Here is a 26,951-nt window from a genome sequence, read left to right on the forward strand (position 1 = left end):
AGCTCATTTTGCCTCATCTTGCAGCAGTGTTTATTGATTACTTCATTTATTCCCAGGAGACAGAAGTTTTTAATTTCAAAAACTTCTCTCCCAGAAACCCTTAAAAAAGGTAGCAAGGAAGCAAAATAAACAATTTTTTTCCCATTGAAAATGTTACAAATTCTTTCAGCAGATTCTAGATAACAAACCCTGGCAGCCAAACTAAATTACCAGAAAAAATTGCTGCTTAGTATCATCAGTAAAGTCCCCTAGAAGGCAACTATCAACAGGCTTATGACAAGAGGACATTCAATGACAGTGTGTACTAAGTGTATGAAGTCTCCATGTTAGCACGAAGATATTTTGTATTCCCCAACCTACCCTATGTGGGTAGAATGCTATTTCAGCATTTCCAGAAGCTAGAACAGGGATGTTAAGAGCAACCACTTCCAATTAAAACAAAATCGAGGATTGAGGCAACAAATCAGTATCTCCCACAGAGTCCAGTATCTTTTTCTTCCAAAATTTTATTAGATTCAGCTTTTTAATTGTTTCAGCAGTTCTGCCTAATAAACTTCAGCTATCCTTTGGCAGCAGAGGAACAGCTTTGATTAGAGATTCTGATCTTCCTTCACTCTTTGAAACTTCATTTAAATAAACTCTTAGATTTTCAGACACTTAAACACAATCACACATGCATGTGGATAGGCTTTGGGTTGTGCCTTCTGGGTCGATGGTTGGACTATATCTAAGCAGCAGCCATTTTTTCTTTATATACAGCAGACTTCTGGGAGGACTGCTTTCTGCAGCATATGTCACCAAATGCTCACACGTTGGCTCTGAGGCTGCATGCTATTTGATGCCAGTGACCCTTTGAGCACTAATTCTCTCAGCAAGTTTAAAGCGCTCCAAAGGATGACAGTAGTTTACAGCCCCAATGTGTAAAACAAACTCTGGTCAAGTTAGCAGGGAAGAAGGCTCCTTGCAGTTACTAAACAGCTTTGTGCTTCCCAGAGTTACCATCATCCAGAAAAAAACCTCTAAAAATCTGGGTTTATGATCAGATTTACATCAGGCAGCTACCTAATGCAGGACAGGATTGGCCCTGTAAACCTGACAGGCCCATACACAGAGCATTAATGTGCTGCACTGGTTTTGGCTGGGTTAGCATTAATTTTCTTCACAGGAGCTAGCATGGGGCTATGTTTTGGATTTGTGCTGGAAACAGTGTTGATAATATAGGGATGTTTTAGTTATTACTGAGCAGTGCTTACACAGAATCAAGGCCTTTTCTGCTCCTCAAACCACCCCGCCAGCGAGTAGGCTGGGGGTGCACAAGAAGTTGGGAGGGGACACAGCCGGGACAGCTGACCCCAACTGACCAAAGGGATATTCCATACCATGACATCATGCTCAGCATATAAACGTGGGGGAAGAAGAAAGAAGGGGGGACATTTGGAGCGATAGCATTTATCTTCCCAAGTAACCGTTACGTGTGATGGAGCCCTGCTTTCCTGGAGATGGCTGATCACCTGCCTGCTGATGGGAAGCAGTGAATGAATTCCTTGTTTTGTTTTGCTTGTGTGTGCGGCTTTTGCTTTGCCTATTAAGCTGCCTTTATCTCAACCCACGAGTTTTACTTTTTTTTCCAATTCTCTCCCCCATCCTGCTGGCAGGGGGAGAGTGAGCAAGCGGCTGTGTGGTGCTTAGTTGCCGGCTGGGGTTAAACCACAACATGTGCTTAAGCACTCAGACAGGAAGAACTACTTGTACATATTATCCTCTCAGGAACACCTAAGCAAGACCCTACAACCGACTGAAATAACTAGGAGGTTTGCCATTGATAAGTGAGACAGGCCCATTTGGCACTGTTTAGATCCTGTAATTCTGCATAAAATTTGCCCCTGTAGACTCCAAATTCAAACTTTTCAAGAAAACGTTTTGTTTGTATGGAGAACTAAAAAATTGCTGCTAACACCTTTTCTCTTTGCACTACGAAATAACAAGAGTGATCAAAACATAGGGCATAGGTAGTGGAAATACTCTAAACTCTGACACATCTACAATACCTTTGGAAAGCAGGAAACTGCGTTAGACAGCAGTTTGTACTTCCAGGCAGCCTTCGTTAGAGCTTCAGAACTCCTCACTCTTCTAATATAGTTTGGCTGGGACAAGTACATAGATGAGTAATGCTCACATGTGTGAGAGACAACCATATCCTTCAGCTAAGCTGTATTTGAAGAACAGCTCAATGCATTAGTCTTGCTGTCAAAGCAGCTGGACAAGGGAATCAAGTCAATGACCCTTTATGCCATAAAAGAAGCAGCAAGGCAGCGAACAATGCCCATTCTTCTAAATGAATGTCCCAAATATCAATTCACTATGAATACCATTATTTCCAGAAGTGAGTTACAGACCCTTTACTTTCAACCTTGGATCCTACTTTAGGCAGAAATGAGGCGACTGCAGAGATTCATAGTCTGATTTAAAAAGTAGAGAAATATCTCTGCCACTTCCAATGTCCCTCGATCTTGCTGGATTACCAATAAAACATTTCACTCCACAGAGCATTTTTCTAGTTATGATGGCACAGAAAGGGTAAAGCTGAGAAGAAACAAAAAAATGTTCTCCTTTTACAGTATCTACAGCCATTCAGTTACTGCAGCCTCATTCATACTCAGTGTTTCTCCTCTGTATCTTTTGGGAGATCCATCAGACCCAGCGGAAACTGCTTATCGTACCTCGGTAAACCCACGGGGTTTGTTTGTTTGTGTGGTTAGGTTTTTTAAATTTTTCTTTTTCCTATTTTCTTTGTTTTCCTATTTGGCTCCTACTGGCTACAGCATTCACTGTTTTGTTTTTCTTAGGTTGCTGCTGTCTAGAGCAGTGGGCTTTAAAAAGTCAACAGCCTTCTCCAGTGAAGCGGGCTTGTGGGAATATTGATTGTAATCAAACTGCCATAGAATAACCAATGTTGGAAGAGATCTCCTGAAGTCATCTGACCCTTCAGTCAAAGAACCACCAACTTAGAGCAGGTTCCTCAGGGCCCTGTCCAGTTCAGCTTTGAGTATCTCCAAGGATGGAGATCCCACAAGCTCTCTGGACAACCTGTTCTAATGTTTCACTACTGTCTTGAGAAAAAAAAAATATTCCTGAGGTCTAATCAGAATGTCCCTTGTTGCAACTTGTGCCTATGGCCTGCTGTCATGTCATCATGCACTGTGAGAAGAGTCTGCCTCCTCCTTCCCTACCATCTCCCATTAGGTAGTTAAAGGCATCAGTAACATCCCACCTAAGACTTCTCTTAAGACTGAACAAATCCATCTCTCTCTCTGCTGCTCTTCGTATGTAAGTCAACAACCAACCTGAAGGATGAAAAAAACAGGGGCCAGACATCCTGAAAATGACTGGGGTGGGGTGTTACAGCAAACTTGAGGTATGGCAAAGACTTCTAGGGGGAAACAGCATTTATGAAATCCAATCTCCAATAACAGCTGAATTCACTACAGCAATTTGGTCATCACAGAAAGCCTCATGAAGAATTTGGCCTGCTGTGTATTGGATGCAAAAGACTTCTGAACATAAACTCATTAAATATGACAGGAGGGGAAAGGGATATCAACTAAATGCAGGAGTGCTGTCACTGCAGAGAAATCATTAACTATAGTGTGAATAAAGATATAATTCTTGTAGATTTTAATAAATCAATCACATCTTATCAGCAACAGGTGTCTTCTGTTGCATGTGTTATTTTTGATGGAAATCAGTGCAGAATTCATGTCAAACACTTCAGTCAACCCCGGGAAACAGTTCTGTGGAACAGAGCAAGGGAACACAGAGGTTCATACCCCACACTGCACACACCACTCACATCATCCTAATCCAGTACTCATACAGAAGAGAAGTGGCTCCCATCCCCATGCAAACTCCACGTCCCCTGCTCCCCAGACCCCTCTCCTTGCCAAACATGCTTGTGTGAAAGCAGGTGTCTTCTGCAGAAAATGTCTCCCCCTCATGCCCACCAGGAACATTCCTGCCCTTTGCCAGGCAAACAGCTCATCCCTTCCTTCCTTCCCTGTGCAGGCAGCCCCCACGCTCACTTGTCTGCAGCTGTATAAGCGGTGATGGGCAAGGAGAGGAGAGCAGAGCTGGGCTGTTGCTGCTGCCATTGCTGGAAGCCATGGCGAGCAGAGACCAGTGCCCTGCCACAAGGCTGCCCTTCCAACAGGAGCTCTCGCTCTGCTGCTCTTCTCTTTCCTGCAGTAGCAGGAACAAAACTTTCTTGGTCAGCGTCCAAAACTTTGGCCTACACAGAAGCAGGTTTGATCCAAGCCACCTCCTTGGACCATGCCCCCTTAACCAGTTGGAAAGAGAAGAACAAGAGACACAACTTTTCTTCTCCCATCTTGGGGCAGGCTGTGCTGCCAGTCTACAGTGAGACACGAAGGATGACTGCTGAATCTGGAAGTCAATTTTGACCCCTCTGAAAGTGGTAAGAGTTTGGCCACTGACTTCATAGCATGAATATTTTATCCTCTTCTGCTGCAGAAGCATTATATATCCCTGAACTGCAAGACACTGAAGCAGCCTGTGCTGACACCCTGACAATGATGCATCACTCACAGTAGAAAGTGAGGACATCATGAGACAGACTTGGCAGTTTCCCCCTCCGCTCCTCACCCTCAAAGGCACAACTGAAAAATAAACACGCAAACCCTGAGCATCCTCTCAGTGGTAGCAGCTCCAAAACCACAAAGACTCACAGGGTGCTACTGCATAGTGTAGGGAGGCAGCTACAAAACCAGCAGACCTGCAAGCTGAGCCTCAGACGTAGCCACAGCCCACCCTCACAGCAAAGCATGAGATATCTCACATGCCTGGGTGTGCCTGGCAGCTTTGATCACCCCACTTTGAGGCTCACACAGTGACCAATAGGCCAGCTGTCTGAGAGGCAGCCAAGTGATCCTAAAGGCTGGTTGGGGCCAGAGCCCAACATGCTTTTTAGGCAGCGTGGACCTCCTAATCAAGCAGCTCTTCAAAACTGAAAGGAAGCAGCCAACAAAAACATGAAAGAAATTAAATAGAAAAGGAAAAAGTGGAAAAAGAAAAGAGGAAAAGAGAAAAGGCAAGGCTCTATAGAAGAAGAGCAGAAAACAACGAGAAGGGTAGCGGAGGATACTAGAAGGAAAGCAAGCAACTAATTTCTAAAATTCCAGATCTTCCGCATGCTAAAAAATTCCCTTCCTCCCTTTCAGGCACTTCTCAAAAAACCCAAACCAAACACCAAAAAAACCCCCCTCAACAGTGATCAGTACAGCTTTGTTAGAACTCATACCTGATGGCAGCAGCTTTTGTACTTGCCTGCTGGTGAATATAAGTTAGATCCTTTTGGAAAAAACGAGAGAAATACAAGAGAAACAAGTAGGCTGCTATTAAAACCAGGGTTTCCTGACAACTAGTGGCACCTCCAGACTTTTCTAGTATTAGCCTTAACTATTCCCATATAGCTGAATCAGCTCTACGGTAACAGATACTCGTTGCCCTCAAACACTTCACCTCTGGAATCACAGTCCTGGTACAGTTGCAGTCTGCTAGACAAAAGGTCATAAATGTGTTGGTACCTGAAATATAGTCCATTATACATTTTGTGAAATAAACTTTAACAATTGCCCAGGGTTAGTTAGGCAGCATGAGTGATGCTGGTGGTCCTTTGCTAAGAATATCAACATACGGTCTAATTAATGGGGTTCATACTATGTTCACCATAAAGTCCTGCTGCATTGCCGTAAGGGCAAAAAGGGCCTCAGTGTAAATAAAAATCAGACCCGTTGAGTTAAAAAGGGAACTGTATAAGAACAATTTAGTTGCTTTCCATCAGACTTTACAGATGTAAGAATTTAAGCCTGCTTTTAAACAGAAGATATTGAGTGGGGAGGGGCTGCATGCTTTCAGTATGAATGGAAAAGTGCTTGTCTGAGAACTCAGCTAGCTAGCTAGGAAAAAACCCAGATATTTAATGGAAGTGGAAAATGTTTCTCAAGAGATTCAAGGATTAAAAATGAACAAAGGGTTCAAAATTGTATTAAAGAAATATTCTCATGCACGTCTGCTGATATATAACATACTGACCTACAACCATTTCCCCACTTGAACATCTTTCATTCTTAATCTTTCATACAAGTAATAATTATAGCAAAAATTATTTAGAAAAGTATGCAATATTATATAACTGTATTCCATCAGCAAAACTACGTTAAGGGAACATGATTATCCTGTTGAGCTCTTAGAAATCAGGAAATATAAACCTAAAAGATAACTGTGAAGCATTAAGTCTGCCTATTCATGAATATAAATTGTGATGCTTCTTTCTTTTTTTAGCTGTCTCTGATCATAAGCTTTTCCCAATATAACATTATAGATGTATTTTTGGATCACCTGGGTTTTGTGAGAAGTTAAGTACAGGCAATCCAAGCTATACTCTAGATTCACATAAAACAAACCTAAAAGCTGAATTCATCAGCAGAAAAAAAATGGGAAATGCACAACTGAAAAGTAATAGTAGAAAACATGAGAAGCAAAAAAACAGCAGCTAGGTAGAAAGGATGACATGATCACAACAGGGCTTGCATGCATGTACAAACAGACATTCACACACAAGCCCATACATGCACACTACACTCAAAGGGCAAATATCTGCAGGCACTGATGTGCACTGGGTTGTTGAAAAGCTTTCTAGCTTTCAGTCACCACCTGCTCTTCCCTTTCACCTACTTAGGGTATTTCCACTGAAATAACCTGTGAGTTATGCCACAAACATTCCAAATGACCTACAAATCCACAAGTTATAAACGTGTGCAAGTTTACCTCAGAGTCATCTTCACAGTCACATCTGCTGATTTTATATAGGTTATCTGAGGGTATGGGTTATTTCAGGACAGATTTTAAGTACTGGTTACTTTTATAAAGGGTCATGCATTGTGAAATTACACTAATGTTCTCTCCCCAAGTCTTTCCACTGCCCTGCCCCACTTCTTCCCAAGACTAAAGCAAGGAAAGCAGACAAGGAAACAAAAGGAAGATATTTCAACAAAAGTAAGTTATTTTTCTCCTTTACACTGCTGGAAAATCCTTGGTTACTGAAAATCCAATCAGGACTAAAGTCAATGACATCTATCAGCTCCGGTAGAGATGAAACTTCATTGCAGGATTGTGCACAGAGAGGTTCAGCGCAGGCTCCAGATCTAGCTTTGGCAAGTTTTACGACCTCTTTCTTTCCCTCTGCATATCTGGCTGCTTCTCTGAGGTAAAAAAAGTCCTCCCAGTGCTTGAAACAGCCACATTAGGGAATGCTAGTTGCTGAAATCTGCTGAAAGATGCTGAATGAGAGACTGAGCATGTAATTGCCCACCCCAGCTTAAGTTCATACCTTGGCTTGTATTCAGGTACAAGTGATATGGATGTGCTGACACGAGAAGAGGACTTGTACCTATTTCCCTGTTTTCCTCCCACTGTGTCAGCTTTCCAGCTGGCCACAGGGAACCCAGCACCCTTTAGCTTAGGAATATGTGATTCCAATAAAACTTGTGTTTCATTTGTGGGTGGTTGAGAGACTTTACAGTCTGTACATCTACCCAATAATTTCTCAGTGTTCTCAACTATGCATCAAAGCTTTGTAAAATTACACTTTGCATTTGCACAGCAAATTCACCACTGATATATTCAGTTCATTTCTCATCTGTGTGTCCTAAAAATTTCCCTCATATCTGTAAACCCGCAGGCTACAGCTCTGACTGCACCACAGTGCACAGGACAACTTGGTCAGTGCATCAAGAGTCCCCAGAAAGAGACCCCAGATAAGTCTCCACGCTCTTTTCTGCAAAAAAACCCGAATTTTACACAACTCTTATAAGTTATTTGCATTATACTCCAAAGCAGCTGTCCAAAGCATCATTCTTTACAGCAAAATAAGTAATTTAAAATGGCCAGGCAAAGAAACACAACATAAATGACAAGCAAATTGTATCTAGCTTATATTTGTGCAATAGTTCACCTCGGCTTTGAGAGAAAGACCCACTGAATAGGCAGGAAGATCTCTATTACTGCAGTGGATCTGGCTTTCAGATTACCATGATCGACACCAAGAGACTTAAAAACTGTAGCCACACCTTTTCAAGCATCTCTCCCTGCAGATAAAGCTTCCTTTTCCCTTTTCACTTGGCAGCACGTCTGAGACCCAGCAGCAGATACTGTTACACAAAACACCATCTTCAAGAAGATGAGTCTCTGACATCCTAACATTGTTTTAGAAATCACTGATCTCTTACAAACATCACAGGTATTTTAAAAATAAACCCATAAGCCGGTAATTCCGCTGTATTTACCAAGTTTTCCTGACATCCTATTTTCATATCATCACAGAGCTATCGCAAGAGTTTTACAAAACAAGTTCCTTCACTGCCCCAGCTCCATCTGCTTATTTTGCCTTGTTCATTGTAAACTCTAAAAGAGTCATTTGGGATTTTATTCATTGCTTTGAATAAGCAGTGAGTTAATGTTTTTCCCTGTACACCTTTTAAAATTTATTCAACTTCTTTGGAAGGCTTATCCACACAAACAGATGTGTCTCAGTTAATATTTGCATTCCTTCCTCAACATGAATCATTTCTTCTTTATTCTAATGACCATGACTTAGTATGCTAATTTTCCTGGATGGACAGGTCAGTCAGAAACCTGACAACTGCGCTCTTCAGCATGGCTAATACTTGCTTATAAATCCTCTGCTTTGTCTCATCAGCTAATAGGAATTAATAGCAGATTAAAGACTATGACAACAACTTTCATTTGGGATTTCTAACCCTTTCAGAAAACATGAATTCTTAGCATATAGCTGAGAGGTAACACATTGCCACCCACACCTGACATGTAGCACAAAGATGTCCAACAGCAATGCTATATAACAAAGCCGGACAAGACGTGAAGAAAAGCTATACTAATTTGAAATTGCAGGTACTAAAGATGGATCATAATTACCCAAATTAGAATCTGAACAATTAAAATTCATGCATTAACTCAACTAGTCTTGAAAAAGCATCAGTATGATTTTAATGACCACCAGAACACAGGCTTATCTTGATGAAAATGCAATGACCTCCCAGAAACACTGGACTGGAAATTACTTCCTGGGCCATAAAGTCCAACAGATACAGCAATTGGTACATCTCATCCCAACTGATTCAGATTTCTTAGCCAATTAACACCATTCTTGCTGCAAAAGTCTTCTACCTCAGTTGCAATGCTACACAAAATCACATGGTTGTCATCAACACTCAAAATTTCCTCTCTCTCCCTATATTGTTATATAACACACAAAGAACTTCCTCAACTCATGAGTACCGGACAATATCAGAGGTCCTGAAAACGCTTGCTTATGCCTTCAAGAAGAATCTCATTTTGTATTAAAAATTCTGCGAGAGAAGATGCAGACCAGAATTCATGCATCACCTGATATACATGCTTTTAAAGCACCTTAGAAGAACTTGAGTAAAAGGAAACATGGTGAAGCTATAAGCAATGCTAACTGGTACACAGATGGGAGATCAAGAGCTTCGTATCTCCATCTTAGCTTATCCTGGAACATGGGAGAAGACAACAAAATTGAACAATAGTAAATTCAAACTTGAGGAAAGCAAGGATTTTTTCTTGCAAGGCCTAATTAAAAGGAAAAATTTGTTACTGTGGGGACACAAAAAGCGTACAATTGATAAGCCCAAAATTGTTTCCCTGCTGCAATGACTTGCAGTCATCAAGCACCCCACTTGCAACAGGGACACAAGTTTTTCCAACAGGTAGCCTCCTATGCCTATCCAGCACACAGAAAACCAAACGCTGGACCTTTCCTCTTTGTGCCTCATCAGGCAGTACTGCAGACATACCCAATTTGACCTAGATGATTTCATGCCCAGGCACTGCAGGATTCTTGTAGCTTCCATGGTCCTAGGTGTTGGACTAGCTGGATACTGGAGAGGATTCACCCTGGCAGCATTTCTGTTCCTTTTTTTCCTGATTGTAAAGTGTATTTTTTAAAATCAAGATTGTGCCAAGTATAAACGGTGCTTTCACTAAATAATAGTCAAACATACACAAAAAATGGCTAGAACACAACGTTCTCTTCTTTAATCCATTAGCAGGCCTCTAGAGCACCCAGTGAGACTTAGGTCAACATGTACAAAATTGGCAGTAACAAATCAAACTGATAAATGCAGGGGGAAAGGGTTGTAAAGCAACAAAGTAAATCTTTTTGCAGCTTCTGAACTGATAAATGCTGGAAAGGTGTGTCAAGTAGCCTAAAGTGCTTCTAGTAATTTATCTGGTGTTCACCCACAGATTCATGCCCTGTTGCAGCAGGTAAGTCCTAGAAGGGAGGAAGCAGGAGGTGCTTCATTCAGAAGTCTATCACCTTCACCTCTGAAGTGCACTCCACAGGTCTAAATCCTTCCTTCCTTTTTCAACAAACTAAATAATCTGCCCTTAGACCCACTGTATAATTTCAGGAACTGCTCTGTTTTTCATGAATCTGACCAGATGCGGGAGTGAGTATATAAGAACGTAGAAGGCCAAAGCATAGACGATTATACTAGTGCAGCGTGCTGAGCAGTCGCTGATCTTTCCATAATTTACTAAACTACGGAAGGGAGTAATATGATGTGCAGACTATTAGTATGGCTATTATGTGACCATAACAAGAGACATTCAGAAAGCAAGTGGCTGGGAAATACCAGACATGTATTGAACCCATTAACAAATAAATGGCTTGTGTAATGATCTTCTTGGTGTTGCTGAAATAAAATCACTCCAGTTCCCATCTGTCATGCTTTTTATTTCTTCACTTCAACTCTGTGCTGCACTGCAAGTCTGCTAATTAAACCACTCTAAATCTACATTTAGAAGTTCATACAGGATCAGATGCCCAATAAGGTTAAATTTGACCCAAGTGTTTTCTTTGAAACAACGTGTGCAAAGAAACTAAGGCAAACGGGAGAAGCCCAAAATTGATGCAACTGATTCACAAAGTGAAGAGTAGGCTGCGGCCAGCGATACCTAGGGATGGCTCAGCAGCTCCACAATTAGCACTGCTTAGAGTCCATGAGAGAGCAAGAAGTTGAAAACATTTTAATGGGACATGTGCAAATGGTGACCTTAACCCTGCTTTTTGTTCTGTCCCTACTCTGCTTTTCTGACCGCACAACTGCACATTCAGGCTAGCATAGTCGGAAAAAGTCTGATGGATGAACACTTAAAGAATTATTTTGCATAATAATTTAACAGGTGCCAGCTTTTTCTTATGTCATCTCTTCCCTGTTTAAATCCATTGCAGCTATGCCTACAACAGCGCATTATGTGTGAAGCTACCAGGCACTTAAGCATGCCTGCACTGGTAAAAGAAGACTAAAGAAGGCAGTGTCAGGACCTCTGCAACTTCCACTTCAGATCACTCAAGTTCCACTCTCCAGTGCACTGAACAGGACACAAGCCCCAGCCACTCTGCCTGTATAGGCACACAGCCTTTCTCTGCTTCAAGTGTCTGGTACTCTGCCAGGGATACATTTGATATATAGGAGTAGATCTTTCATGCTCTAGTGTATTACCTGGATTCACCACAGGATGCAAAAGGGCACTGGCTTTCAATACATCAGCAATATGTGCAGCGTCGCTGCTTGACACAGCGCTCTGTGTCAATCGTTTCAAAGTGGAACGGCCAGCGTGCTGAACGTCCTCCTCGGTGACAAGTACCACATTTGAGAGAAGCACTGTGCTGACCTGCTGCCCTCTATCGCACTCACACCACACAGGTGGCTCTTTTCCTTTCTGTCCTAGACGTGCAGTCCTTGAAGATGCATGTGAAATATGAAGGTGATTTAGTGCAGAAAAAGCACTGAAGAGTATTTTGGGCCCATTTCTTGTGTTAAAAGTCTTTTCCAATCCGTTCCGATTTTTGGCACCAAGCTTAATCTTAGGTGCTTGTATTGAAACTTTCATTATGATGATCAAATACACGACACCTCCATCTTTCATACGGACAGATCAGGAAATTATGAAGACTGCAAAATTAAGTAACATTTAAATAGCCAAACAGCTGTGCGCTGGAAAGCGGAGACATTCCTCCTGGCTTGGAACAATAGAAAAGAACATACCTGTATGTTGAGAGTTACAGGCTATTGCTCAGGAAATCAATGCTGATGTTCACAAAGAAAACTGTACCTCCCCTGTTCAATTTGTGCTTGTTAGATAATAAATTCTGAGCACTTACCTCTCATAAGTGGTGTAAATCTATGAATGGGTGGTGATAGGAGTTTGAACCACACCAAGCTGAAAAAGTTAGTATCAAGATAGGGAACAGAAGTGGATCATTTGTCACTTTAGCTATTGACATATCTGAAATCTGTCATAATGAAAATGCTGCTTGAAGAGACTCTACTTGCTAGTTCTATACCGTTTTTGAAAGATTCTGCCAATTTGGAAGAAAATCCTTAAACATTTCCAGTAAAGGCAGTGGGGTTTCAGCACATGCTCCGCACCTTTACTGAATCAGGACTGTAAAAGCCAGTATTATTGAACTGCACTCAGAATAGCCTTTCAGTGCAAATAAGTTTTCTTAATATTTAAAGAAAATCTCTTGCCAACCATCCCAATCTAAAATGTGAGTAGAGGAAATAAAAGGAAGGAAAAGGTTATTATTTATAACACAGTGACTATAGTTACGCTGCAGTCAGAGACCAATTACACCCTGGTTACGCTTTCCGACTCCACTAATTCATATAAATGGAGTGCTCTCTACATGGCACGGTAATTGCAGTGTAAATACAATAGTCTTTACGTATTTTGATACTGAAAAAGCACCCGTGTTACTGAGGTGGCAATAAGAAATAATTTGGACATGTCATTAACCTTCAAATTCTTTGAATCAGTGCTAATTAGGATATAGAAAAGCATAACCAAAAATGCAATTACACTGAACTAAGGGCTCAACTGTGCAACTGTTAGGAGGCTGCTCATGTAAGTATGCTTGAACATAACTGAGTATTGCCAAATCAGGCTGTAAAACACTACCATGGTTTTATAATGAAGCAAAACGGAAGTGAAAAAATGAATTAATGACATTTTTCAGCTGTAACAAATGCGTTGAGGGTTGCTCTCACATTAAAAATCATTCCCTTGTATTTTGTAGCTTGGGGGGGTCAAATTCTGCCAAGAAACCCTTCCCTCTGAATGCATGTTAGCTGTAGCTCGTGTAATGGCTAGCATATCCATTCAGCACATACTGCCCTGGAGCCCAATCTTAGATTAAGGCTTTATGTAACACTACAATATAAAGTGTTGAAAACAATAGGGTATTAATGAAAACCTTTCTGTATTACTCCTAATCCTTTCCTTGCTCTCTTTAACTTAACCTCTCTAGAACATTTCAAAACAAAAGTACAATGGGTGCACACAGGACTCTAAAATGGAAGTCCTAATGTTTCCTGTGCACTTAAAATCTTTGCCAATTCCCTACTAAAAGGTACTACCACACTTCTTTCTTCTACCTCTGATGAGCTTACTGTGAGCCATTATACCTTCTTAACTCCAGACACCATAATGTTCTTTTGTACACAAGTGACCTAATTGCTCCTTGCATGCTTACAGAAAACCAACGACATACAGAACTTCCTGTTCAAATGCTGAAGCAACTCCCCAGTCAATGTAATGGTTTCTTTAAATTCAAAGACTTACGTTTTCATGTTATACCACTTCATGATATTAGCCTACACCGGTGGCAATGTATGAGCACAAGGCAGGCGGGATGTGGATAGCATTGCTGCTATTGTGAAAGAAATACCATATCAGGAGAAAACCAAAAATTGGCAGATATTTGCAATAGATCAGAAGCCTACACAGATCACCTTCCTCCCACAGTTTATGGATCAGCTACTTTTTTCAGAATTATTCACCTCGAATGGTTAATCAGTGGAATCCACTCTCAGCAATTATTTCTTAGCATATATATTTTCTGTTAGACACCCTTTTAGATTGGAAAATGACTGTACCCTGACAGAGAGCACTTTGTATTTGACTGCCAGAGTCTATGCTTCCTTTCAGCTGAGCGAGTATTTCCAGTCATTTCCCCTGCTCATTTTGTCTCGACTTTTTCATTCCTGAATGACTCCATCTCCTTTGCATGTAATCAAAATAGGAGGAGACGTATACAGGGATGGGTTGAATACAGGTGGCACTATGATGCTACTTCTCACCTCACATTCGAAGGCAGCTGCAAGTTGGGGGAGCTCTGGCTACTTCTCATCTCAAGATAAGGAAAGGGGATTCTCTTGCTCAGTTCTGACAAATATGGCCACCTAAGCACAGAGAAGTGCTGCTTCCCTCCCTGGAAATGCTGAGCCTTTCAAGGTACACCACTTACACTTGTTAAAGATGTACGTGACTTGCATTCTTTGGCATGATTAATTGCAGCAGCCTGATATTGTGTTTTCCACAATCTTTTTTTTTTTAACCTGAATTGCTGAACAGTGCAGAAGCCACTAGAAGTTTCTGCTCCCTCTTTATCCTGTGTTTCTTAAAGTATAATTATTCTTACACTCTCAAAATCAGACTGTTAGATTTATTCCATAGCAATGACCCAGAAACACAGACAGTTTTAAAACTCACCTATCACAGAGTAAGACATGAAGTGAAAAAGAACACACAGCTGAGATTTTTAAATCCAGCCTTTGGAAAGAACGAGAGATACAGCTGCTTGTACATGCACGCTCTCATAAAATCCTGGCTTGCAGCACATACATGGAAATGAGGCAGAATGCTTCATTACCAAACACTCCTTGGCAGCCCACGCTCTGACGTGACAGCACGTAATGCAAATATTTACAGCAGGAAGTCCTCAGGAATGATCAGTCACCACCAAATGGCAGCAGCTTATCAAGCAGTAATTCCTGCTGTGGGAAACACAGCTGAGGCAGCATTTCCACACAAACACAACCCAGAGAAGGTCTCTTTCAATAATTAGCTCCAATTTACATAGCTTTCCCCACAGTGCTAAGTATATTTGACAAGTGCCATCGTGATCTGAGACAGGAACTGTGGCACGAAAGCTCCAGAGGTTCGATCAGCTGTGGTTCTTTGCATCTAATACACAGCGAGTGAACACTCCCAATTTAGTGAAGACATTTGTCCTGAGGCTAAAACATTGATTCTCCACTTACTGTCTTTTAATTGTGATGTATCCAATTTATCTTTTTAGGCTATAAACTCTTAGGGGAAAAGGTTCTTTTTCATTCTGTATGCTGTTCTCGTGCCAGCTTTATTTTATTGCAAAAGAGCCATGTTCAGGTTAAATCATTTTCACACTAGCAAGATAACACTTCTCTATTGCTAGAATTAATTGCTGTAACTTGTATTGTTTTTCTACAACATCTGATGTACAGATGAATTAGTGGTGACAACATTATGAATAAATGAAGAATAACAAATAAAGGAATGTTCCAGATGTTGTAAAAATGTTCTCTTCTACTGAGAACACTGTTTGCTCATCCATACCATGGCAATACTTATGCTTTAGTAGTATAAACTACAGTACATAAGCAACACTGCTTTCAGGATGTCACTAGTCCAGAAATAAAGAAGCCAGCCAGGATGTTCCTTTTTTCCAGAATTGCAGGTGCCCTGTTTTACTGCCATTACCCCCAGGCCTATCTGCTGCCCCAAATTCACATTTATGCTGCTGCCATGTATGAATTGGCCAAAGTGCACAGCCCTTCGTTCCCAGATACTCAAGCTTGATGATTCACAGGCGATAAAATGTCACAGGACTTTTCACCAACAAATGAACTGCAGGTCATCCTAATCAGCAGGCGAGGCAGCTCTAATAACTGGGTTACAGCATAAGGAGATAACTCAAATGGAGCAGAACATTCATAATACAAGAAACACGAGATGGTACTCAGCCTAAAGCACCAAAGACATCCAACTAACACAGTAACGTTTTTCCCCTTTGGAAGCAGGATTCCTTTTAACTGCCAGTTAAATACAGTCTCAGCAGTGCACGAACAAGAATGGCAACTGCTTACAGCCCCCAGCATGACTACTTCCAGCTTCTTTTCCCTTTTCAATTGCAGCGAACCACAGTCAGACAGACAATAAAGGGGGGGATTTTTGTTGTTGTTTTTTTAAATTGTGGTGTTAGGATACTGCTGGTTATCAGTGTTTGCAAGTCTCATTGACAGACAGGACGGGACACGCACCGAGCAGCCAATATGCCAGCTGCTGCTCCCGCCGCAGGAGGTGCCACATGCCCAGAGGCTCGGACAGAACCTGCTTGGGTGGCTCTGGCATCAGCTGCAGATGAGTCTGTGCTGGCAGTGAAAACACTGTCCCCAGAAGGTCACCTGCCCTCAAATGCTGCCTCTCAAAGCACACCTGCTCTGGATCTTTTTCCCAACCTGTGCCAAACAAAAAGGTTTGCTTGTGTCAAATACACAAAGCCTCATTCCCTCTACCCCGCTACTGACAGCCTAAGCTTCAGGGTGAATTTGTGATGCCATCACTACAGTGGCAAAACTCCCTTTGGTTCAAGGCAACCAGCTTTTCAAAAAAACTTCAGCCCCTATACCCACAGCAGGATCCCTATTGAGATTTGTTCCCTGCAAAGCTATTATTTCTAACACACTAAGGTCCCACAGCCACTGCTAAAACTCCTACTGACTGCAAAAGAGGGTAAATTTCCAGGCACAGACCACAGGATTCCCTCTTCCAGCAGAAAGGATGTGCAAGAACCTGCCCCAGGATCTGAAGAAGGTTCCCCTCTGAGCAAAGCCCCTCTCTGCACCCAGGCCACAGCAGTCAGAGGACCACAGCTTTCGCTGGTACTGTGAGAAACGCCATGCCTGAGACCCTGAGGCAGTGCTCTGAATCACTGGAGCAATGAAAACGACTAAGGAATTTGATGCATCCAATTTGACCACAAAGGGCCCTGTGTGTCAAGTCTCACCAGGATAAGTAGTCTCAGTGACTTCAGATGAGCTACATGCATGGTGCTAGACCGTCACAGCCCTTAACCGATCACACAGAGGAATAGGGGGAAAATAAAACAAGCTACCGCTTCCCTGCTCAGTTGTGCTCAGATTATGATTCAAGACACAGGAAAAAAAAAAAGAGATGGGGCTGCCCACCCAGTACACTTCACTGTGGAGCCACTGCAAAGGTATGGGGATGGACCCGGCAACATGGATAGGGAAGGCTGTGCATTTACTCTCTGGCTGATGATGGATGAGCAGAGCAAAGTACAAACCAGAATATCTGCGGCTTCTTTTGGACAAGAGTTTTCTGATCATTGCTCCAAGCCATTATTTAGAAAAAATGGTTTAAAATACAGCAGTTTATTTTGAGATTTCTTGAACACTTTCTCCCTCTCCCCTTCCACTCAAAAAAAAAAGTCTGGAATTCACCATTAGTGAAATTAATGAAATCACAGTCAAAAGGTGAGTGCCTATGTGTTTTTGTAGTTCTAAGGATAATGTCTGCACTTTGCATGGCGTTACCCATGCCACAGCAGCAGCCAGTGCAGAGGCACACAAGAATCAAGAAAAGGCTAGGGCTGGGCAAATCCCTTGTTATCCCCTTTTTACATCTGTGCAGTGAGAGTAACACCACCTGCCAATGGTGCAGGATACTGTGAAACATTCAAATACTTTAGTAATAAAGGTTGGACATGTACTGCAGAGAGCCAGATGGAGAAAGCCACCTGATGGTTTCAGCTGGGACTGGAGTTTGGAAGATCATACTTAGCTGAAAGCCTTCACACAGGCAAGAATCAGCGTTTCTGATTCTCTAAACTCTAAAGAGTTTTCAAATCTTCAGCATTTTTCTTCCTTCTTGCACTCATGCAGGAGGGTCCATCCAGGTTCATACTGCATAATTTTCGTTGCCATTCCTTTGCTTTAGTTGTTTTCACTTCTTCGTATTTGCCTTACAATGCACCAAATATTTATGTCACACAGCAAAATAACAAAGAGAAAACAACAGAGAAACTGATGCTGCACGTACAACACTGTTGGTCTCTCTGGTCTGCAAAGGAAACCGGCAAAAACCACACAGGCTATTCTGCAACCCAGAAAGGTTGGAAAAATTAGAAGATGATGTAAAGAGAATGCTATTTCCAAAGGACACTGGTTTGGCCCTCAAATGAAAAACTGTTATCTGATACCACTTTTAATCATATTTTATTTTTCAGTCATGTACAGTATACTCAGCTGAAGGTCATAATAGGTGGTTCTCATCTGATCTCTACAAAGACCACGAGTACTGCATGAAGAGGACTTTCTTTTAAAAACAAGTCCTGTTCAGCTGAAAGTGAATGGTTGCTTTATTTCCCCATATATATATATATAAATGCCTCAAGTGAAGAACTTGGAGAGATTACACAGTTGCATATTACAAAGGCACAGGTCCTCAGACATTCTTCTATTAAAACATGTTGCTGATACTTAATAATGAAAGAGTAACCCGTCCATACTAGACCTGAAAAGTTTGCTTAATTGGTTTAAACTCAGGTCTAAGATATGGATGTGAATTGTGCAAAAAAAATTATTCTAATCTCTCAGCCTACTGGTATTTATTGCCTTGGTTGGCTGGCTTACCTTTTAGAGAATACTGGGACTAAATCAACGGCATACGTTGTCCCCCCAAATTGATGATAACCGGGAAATGAACAGCAAGTCTTGAGTCAACAAGACACCACTCACTACAGGCTAAAAGGAACTTTTCAGCACCCCATACAATGACGATATCCAAGGCCACATCATAATGTTCCTCTGAAGACAGCTGAAGGAAACTCTCCAGGCTCTGAAACCGATGAATGACTTCACCATGACCATGTCAGAAAGACGCATTGAGACATGAATGCCTTTATTCCTAAAGACACACCATCAGCCCCTACCCAGTATCCAGTTTGCAGCTATTGTGTGCATCAAAAGAAGGCAATGAGAAACCAACACAAGTCTTTACATGGGTCAAGGGTGAAAAAATTAATCCTTCCTGGCCCTGGTGCAATCAGACACAGCCAACACAGCATGGGAGACTTTTCAGCATTTCTAGAAATATTAACTTTAAAAATTTAAGCTTCATTGATGTCCACTGAAACCTACATACACCCACATGTAAGACAGTTCTTTCCTGAACCCATCTTCCAGACTAAACAACATCTGAGCTAGTCCTTTTCTAATGCTGGTTGCACTAAAACTCCTCAGCTCATGCAGATCTTTCCCAAGACAAGCCTGGAAGGCAGTGAAACTCTGTCAGCAAGGCCAGACAAGCTCTGGAGGTCAGCAAGTCTATCTGCAGGCTTCTAAAAAATGGTTCATTCTCAGGGTGATCAAATTTTCCAAAACCAGACAAGATATGTAGCTTTTTAGAGCCATTTGAGCCACACAGCTTTGCTAAGCTCTAGCAGATCAAAATTGCTCTCAACAAAGCCTCAATCTGTTAAAAACGATCTTCAGTACTTTGATGGATCGGGGCCTGAATGCCCACTTCTTACCGCTGATGGGAGCGTGTCACAGCGTAGCTGTTCCTGGAACTCAGAGACACTGCCAGGAAAATGCTCACACCTTGATTTTGAAAAAAGGACCTTAAAATAGGAAACCTTATCCCTTTTCTGGACACTTACTGTATTTACAACCCAAGGAATCCCACATCCTCTAAAGGTATCACCCAAGCCTCACAACACCCAGCAGAGAGAAAATAACTTTACAGAACGGGATACAGCTAGGACACGGGTCTTGACCCAAATCAGAGAGGTTATCTGTGACAGATTGAGAGCTGAATCTACATTCCGTTGCCATACAAATCCACATCTTAACTGAAAGACTACCCATTTCTCTGTACTGCAGTGCACTGAAGAGCAAATATTATGTTCCATTTTCATACAAAAGTACACAAAGCAGGCAGGGAAAGCAAGGCATAGCACAGTGACAGCAGGGAACATACATAGAAAAAAATAAAAGGTCGGCATAACTTACAGGAGCTGCGTTGTTTTTCACTGTGACACTTGGAGTTGTGGCTCGTAGTGCCCCACTCACGCCATGGTAATATTTGAAGCAGATCTTTGTTTCAGCTAAAAAAAGAGAATTATTTTAGATTAGAACAACCACCAGGTAGAAGCTGCACAATCGGCTGCAGCTCACAGGCACAAGACTGGCAAGCAGTTAAATTGTGAGTGGTTCATTCCAGGTTGGCTGGCATGACAGGATACCTCCTGCCTCTGATCTTCCCCTTTGCCAGAGTGAAATTTAGAGTTTGGTTCCTGCAACTTGTAACAGTTAAAACCCCAGCCTCTTCTCAGCAGCAGTTACAACAGACAGACCTTAGAGTACCTGATCGGCATCCTTTAGCTACCTTAGGAAGAAGAAAAGTAGGGATAGAGAAACCCTCCCTGTTCAGACATACCAAACAGTAACGTGCAGACAAAGTGAGAAACTTCCTTAGGACAACGAGATTGCATAGCTGCTCACTGACAGGTTTCACTGAACCAATTTGTTCTGGCCTTGGTCAGGGCAAGGACGTAGATGTACACAGATTAACTGCTCTGACAGTTACTACATTAAAACATTTTTCAGAAAACAGCATAGTACCACAAGACCCCATCTTAGTGTATTTCCACTGACTTCCAAAGATTTGGATTAGATGAGGAACACAAGACCATGATTTTGGACTCTCAGTGCTGCTTTTTTCCACATGCATTGATATTCAGATAAATACATTAAGTGAGGGAAACCCATTTTGATAACTGTATCAAGGCACAGAAGTGAAATCAGCTTCTTGTTTAATCATCCCCTTACGACCCACCTTCTAGTCTGCTGCAAGAAGGAAAGATACTTTCAGCCAGTTTCTCTGTTCGTCTGTAACTACAAATAGATATAAATTGCTAGTATGTGCCATAATTCCACTCACTCGCCTGGACCTGGTAGCTTGCTGAAGCACATCCTGCATGCAGGAGTTTTCTTCCATAGTTCACTAGGATGTGAACTGGGTTGATATGTGCCTACATATAGCCAGGACACAGCAGGTATGCTCTGTATGTATGTCACAGGTATGTTTGTGGGATCTGAAAAATGCCTTTTTAAATAAAAGCAGCATTCACATCTTGCAGTTTTAACTGTATAATGCCATAGAAATTTTCAGCTGCTCCAAAATATACTTGAAGGTGCTTCTCATAATCAAGTTTTTCCTTAACACCTTGCTTTGCAGCTGCTGCTGAGGCCCAGGGAAAACACCAACCTTTGCCCACAGAGCCACAATTCCGCTCACTGTAACTACAGAGCCTATGTAAGAAAATAATAAAGGAATGACACTGTTTTAACATACAAATTGCATTGCTGTTTTAACACCAGTAACAAAATAAGTGAAATCAATGCAGCTGTGACAAAAGATTATGCAACCTTAAGAGCTGGGATTTCGGCCACAGACAATGGTGCTGTGATCTGCCATTTGGTAGATCCAAAAAACAACCATGCAGCACCCCAGGTGGAAGCAAAATGTGGGGACATGAAGAGCAGTGGAGACCCTCAAAAATGCAGGCCTGAATTGCTTACCCTGACACCTACAGATACACAGGAACACAGGAGGAAAAAGAAATCTTGATTTGTTTTTTGAAAGACAAAATAGTTTTAGGAGGGTAAAGCCTTCCCAACTTTCAAATGCAAACTGGGAAATGAAAACCAAAGAGCTTAATGTTCCCAAGTAGTTTGAGCGCTTCTCATTTCCAGGTGGCTTCTCAGCACTCCTCCCTGAGGAAGCACCAGGGACATGCAGTCCATCGACGAGAAGCACAGTGCCAGCACAGTTAATCTGCCACCATGTTTTCCATCCCACAGCTCACTGTTCATCAGGCAGCCAGGCGCACATTTCTGCTCACACAGTGAAAATACACGCCTCTCCCAATATATGCACAGATGTGTACATATGTCCCTTTTACTTCACAACACTCCACAAGAAGTGGAACAGGCTACAGAGTCCTTCAGCACCTCCATGAGGAGCTTTGTTGCCCGTCCTGGGGTTTAATATGCAACTATGTCCCAAACAAACTTCTGCAAATTCAAGAGCATTACTTGAGGGATCAGTGCAGCTGAGCAAGCGACCCCATTTTTGCACCTGGGAGCAGCAGTTGTTTTCTTTTGGCAGCAAAAAAGCTGGATGAGCTTGTGGGACTGAAAAACTGCAAGTCCAGATTGAATTTTCACATTGTAATTTTCTCTACAGGATTTTAACAGCTCAGCAGCTAACTCATTTACTCACTAAGAAGACAGCAAAAGCTGAGGGTATCACAATAGCTAAAACATGCAGTTCTCACCAGTTATTCAAATCTTAATTTTCCTCTCCCCTGGAGATTTTTAGCTACCATTTGCACAGAACATTGAGAGCTAGAATAAAGAGAAGCTTTTTTTAATTTTAATTTTTATTAACTCATGTAGTTAATAAAATATAACTTCAGGTACTAGCCTGTATGACAACGTTCAGACCTCACAGCAGGACATCTCGCTGTAGGTTGACAAGTATGAAATCAGTTACCATGTACATTGGGGAAACTATGGTTTAAAATAATCTATTTAATTAAACTAAAAGTATTAGACAGAACAGAAGGAGGAAAGAATATATCCTTATATAGGTATTTTGGATATTAGTATTGCTTTCAAGGACAAAGGATTACTAAGATGATTGAACATGTATTTGGAAAGAACCATGTGGGTATTGAAGATTCCTCTCGATTTCACTCAACTACTGTTTCTAATTTAATTTTCAATCAAACTGCCCACATACAGATGCAAACTGGCAAGAAGGCAACCCAGAGACATCCAGGTGTCACACTCAATTCAAAACAGTGGCAGAGGTGGAGCCATTCATCAGGCAGTATTTGAGGCGGTGATTAATGAATGTCAAAGGTTTCATTCAGAGAGCAGATCTGATAGCAAAAAGGCTTATGGGGGCCTTCACAGCCTGAGAAATTGCTCTAGAAACATCAGGGGAACAACATGTTCTTTTTTCTTGATTCCTTCCCTACCCCTTTTTCCCAGATCTTTTTCAGATTGAAAATATTAGGAAAATGGCTATTGTCAATGGGTAGATAAAACTAACAAGTATAAAGCTTGCAAAATTACATACAGTATCTTTACGTGCAAAATTGCCACTTAGACCCTAGCTGGGCTTTTTTTGGCTGTGAGCCATTCTTTCCAAATAACATCGTTGGTGCCATGTTTTTCACTTCAACAGAGTCCTAACATTTTAGTCCATCTGAAGATTGTTCTTGTATTCCTGAATCACCTCTGAGACATTTCCAAAACAGATGCAGACATTCAGTGGCTTGGTACCACCGCCTCTGCAGATGAACAGAAAGCACTGTAAGTATAGGCAAGGCAGTGATATAAATTAACCTGAATATTATCCAGCTGGCATTCGTACATAATACATAGTTATGAGGGCTGTTTGCATTGTAGTCTTGTAGATTAGGTTGTTCTGGAATAAAGGAGACCATTTAACTCTGTCCTGCTGCCCTAGCTACATGGCACAGTGCACAGGTCAGGAGCAGGTGTTGTCCAGTTAATCCCCAGTTATAAATAAATACATGCTGTTGTTATTTTCATCTCAGTAATTATGAGTAGCAGCTCACTGGATCAGATAATGAAGTTATGATGTTAAAGGCAGGAAGTAATGAGGTTAAATTCTCCTTTCAATTAGCATAAATGGCAGTTAGACTGGTAAATCTTCCAAGAGATGAGATGTCTAAAGATGCTCAGAAATACTTGTGCCCATGACAATTACCAAACTACTCAGCAATTTTCATGGATCAAGAACAAAACAGCATTGTATTCCCTTTACACCAGGCTTGGTATCTCCATTATACCACGGCTGTGTTACAGCTTTCCACTGCACTGATATAAATAAGACAGTCCCCAGTTGTACACTCAGATCCACCACTGTAACTATCACAGGTGCACAAAATACAGCTGCCCAAAAGAAAGGCCCCCAACACAGGGCAAGGCAGGGTAATCAGAGCCAGGCAACAGGAGGGGTGATTTTGTTTTGTTCCTTGCACCACAGCCTGCAAGCACCTCTGTGGGCCACATAGGAGGCATGCTCACGGGGAAGGGAGAGGAGCCAGGATGGAGCCCATCCCTGAACACCAGAGACCACTCCTTGTTCAGAGGAAAACTCAGAAGTTTGAGTTTTTCCAGAGAACAACTCTGCCGTGGAGCTTCATCCCTCTCACAAGAAAAAAAAAAATCCAGTCTGCAGAAAATGATTTCTCTATCAAAGCCCTGAGTTATCTCAGTTACCAAATCAGTTTTGCAAATTAACTGGCAAATGAATTCACCAGCTGAACATTACTCTTCTTGGCAATATTCTATACCACCTCCGCAATCACCCAGCCCTTGAAAACACCTTACTCCTTAATAAACTGAATTGAGAGGAAATAAAATCTAGTAGGGTCTACTGATGAATTGCAGCTGGAGGTATTGAAGGTTGAAAGCCTCTAAGAGGTGTCCTAGTTCCCATCATCCACCCATTCTTCTTTCCCATCAGTGTTACTGCTCCTGTTGGTTTATTTGATACCCTTTCCCTTTAAAATACTTCCACTCCTACTCATCTTCCTCCTTCCTCCAGAATTGTCAAAATTGCCCTAAATCTCTTCTCAAAAGTTCACTTGCTCTTATAATCCTCTGCTCCTCACTTACTAAGGCTAGTCTGGTCTCAGAGGCTTAGCTTTCACTTCAAGGTGGATTTATTCTCTCAAATATAAAGAGAAGCACTGTCAGGATTAAGCAGTTTCCCTTGTTAAACTAAAAAAAACCCAAACATCCTAATGAATATTTCAAGGAAAGACTAAATTATATTCTTTGGGAGAAGCAGGAAGCATCAGCTGGTGTTTGATAGGAGTGTATCATACACCTGAGGCACTTCCACAATCTGATTGCGATTTACTCCCATGATACTTTTTGTTTCAATTAAATAGCTGAGGTGACTAGACATTAGCTAAGCATTTCTCAGCACTGAACAACCTCTCAGGGAAGTAATGCCAGTCTTAAAAACTGAGTCATTTGTGATCAATTCAATCTATTACTAAAAGAACTGCTGTTGCTCTTTTGGGCAAACATTGTGCATAAAAAATGAGACATGTCAAAAAACAGTAATGAAAAGGTAGCTGTCTTCGGTAAGTGGGTGGGAACCAAGCGAACCAAATCAGAGAGCGAAGCAATTAAGTTGAGTCATAAAGTTTTCCCTAGAGGGGACCCAGAAGTGGAATAAACAAACATATGATACTGTTCTATAATCAGATCGCTACGGGACCATCTTGAATTAAAGTAGGCATCGTGATCCCTGGAAGTGGAGACAGAAGGTGTCAAAGTGGAGACGGAGTCAATGGAGGGGAGAACTGACTGAATACAATGGGGAAACTGGGCTAGGCATCCGAAAAAACAGGACAAGGAATTACAATGGGAAACCAAAACAAAGAGAGATTAAAGGCAGTTTATATGAGGTGTTGCAGTACTAGAATTGAGTAAGCAATGGCACCGATGTCGAAGTTGAGGGAAGGAGAAGACTGAGGTTAGAAGATAATACTGCTGGAAGTGTAGACAGCAGGTAAACTGTGCAATCCAAAGAGTTGAAACCCAGTGCTCCTGTATCAGCATGAGCCTCTCCCTAAGCATCAACCATTTTTACATAAATTTAGGTAGTTTCTCCTGATACTATACCTGCCCTGTCAGCAAAGAATTAAGACACATAACAAAGATAAAAGGTAAGGTTATTACTGGCAGATCTAATTTGTACTTACAGCATCGATACACGGTACTGTTCATTTCCATCATGTATGCCTGCTGCTGCTCCATGCAAACAACAGCTCTTATTTTCTTGTGCTGTATCAGAAAAACTGCCTGTTCCAGGAATTGTCTGTCCAATATGCAATGGTGACACTACAGCCATCAAGCTGGTCTGCTACTCAGGCACCTATGGACTGTATTTCCTTTAGCTGTAAACTGCGTCTGCTCACAGTATTTGTCTCATATTACAACCGCCTACAGTTTTCTGTAAGGCACCTCAGTTTTTAGACAACTAACAGTTTAAAACCAAACGAGGCCTAAACAGATGTGTTTCTTTAATCCCAGTTGCAGAATTTCTTCCAATTTTCTGATGACTTTTTCCTTGCCCTGCTCTAAAATGTGCATAAACACATGTGAACAGACTGTTAAAAGACTTCTTTTGAGAAAGTGCGAGATACAAGATTTTAAAATCTCACCTTTCAGATTATTATAATGCTTCCAGGCAAGAAAAAGTACCTGGAGACAGAATTAAGGCTGACCAGTACATAGCAACAGTTTCAGGCACAAACCTTTGCAAGGAAACTGTAATAGCTCAAAACCAAGCAGTACACCACCCAGAAAACTTCTAATCAAGATTAAATTTAAGCCAAAAATCCAAACTTCTCAAGATGTAGAAGTGCACAGTTAGAATATTGAAATAACCTTAACTTTGCAACAATAAATAATGTATTTCAGTATTTGTAGTTGTAACTGATATTTGAAGAAGAGATTAGATGATCTTAGTAATTTTATTTCATCTTCAGATGATGTTGTCACAGTCTGCTCGTGCTTTACAAGGGTTGCATATTCAGGGCTGGAGTTACCTCCTTTATAACAGGAGAGCTGATTATTATCATTTATTATATAATTGATTCTTTGTTGTGTTATTTGTGATCTGTGGATACTCTCTACTATTGACTTTCACTTTTATTTCCTTTGCTTGATAATTTGATTCAGCAACTACCTGCCTCCAACCACCACAAGAGTAATACTGTAAATTAGTACACTAATAACTAATGGGTAGTAACAAATCCTCATAGTCAGTGGGCCAGTCTCCTCTGTCCTAGCTTCACT

The 26,951-nt window shown here is 41.4% G+C and overlaps 1 protein-coding gene across 3 annotated transcripts in view; it reads right to left on the reverse strand.

Annotated features, from left to right (window-relative positions):
• The window catches only part of HECW1 (HECT, C2 and WW domain containing E3 ubiquitin protein ligase 1), a 300,542-nt gene that overhangs the window by 107,291 nt on the left and 166,300 nt on the right, over positions 1–26,951 (reverse strand). For all 3 annotated transcript variants that reach the window (XM_050891206.1, XM_050891205.1, XM_050891207.1), the window contains exon 4: positions 20,043–20,137. In XM_050891206.1, the coding sequence (XP_050747163.1) occupies positions 20,043–20,137 (95 nt within the window). The remainder of the gene's footprint in view (positions 1–20,042; positions 20,138–26,951) is intronic.

Source organism: Gymnogyps californianus, chromosome 2 (genome assembly GCF_018139145.2).
Source record: "Gymnogyps californianus isolate 813 chromosome 2, ASM1813914v2, whole genome shotgun sequence".
In the NCBI taxonomy this organism is placed as follows: Eukaryota; Metazoa; Chordata; class Aves; order Accipitriformes; family Cathartidae; genus Gymnogyps; species Gymnogyps californianus.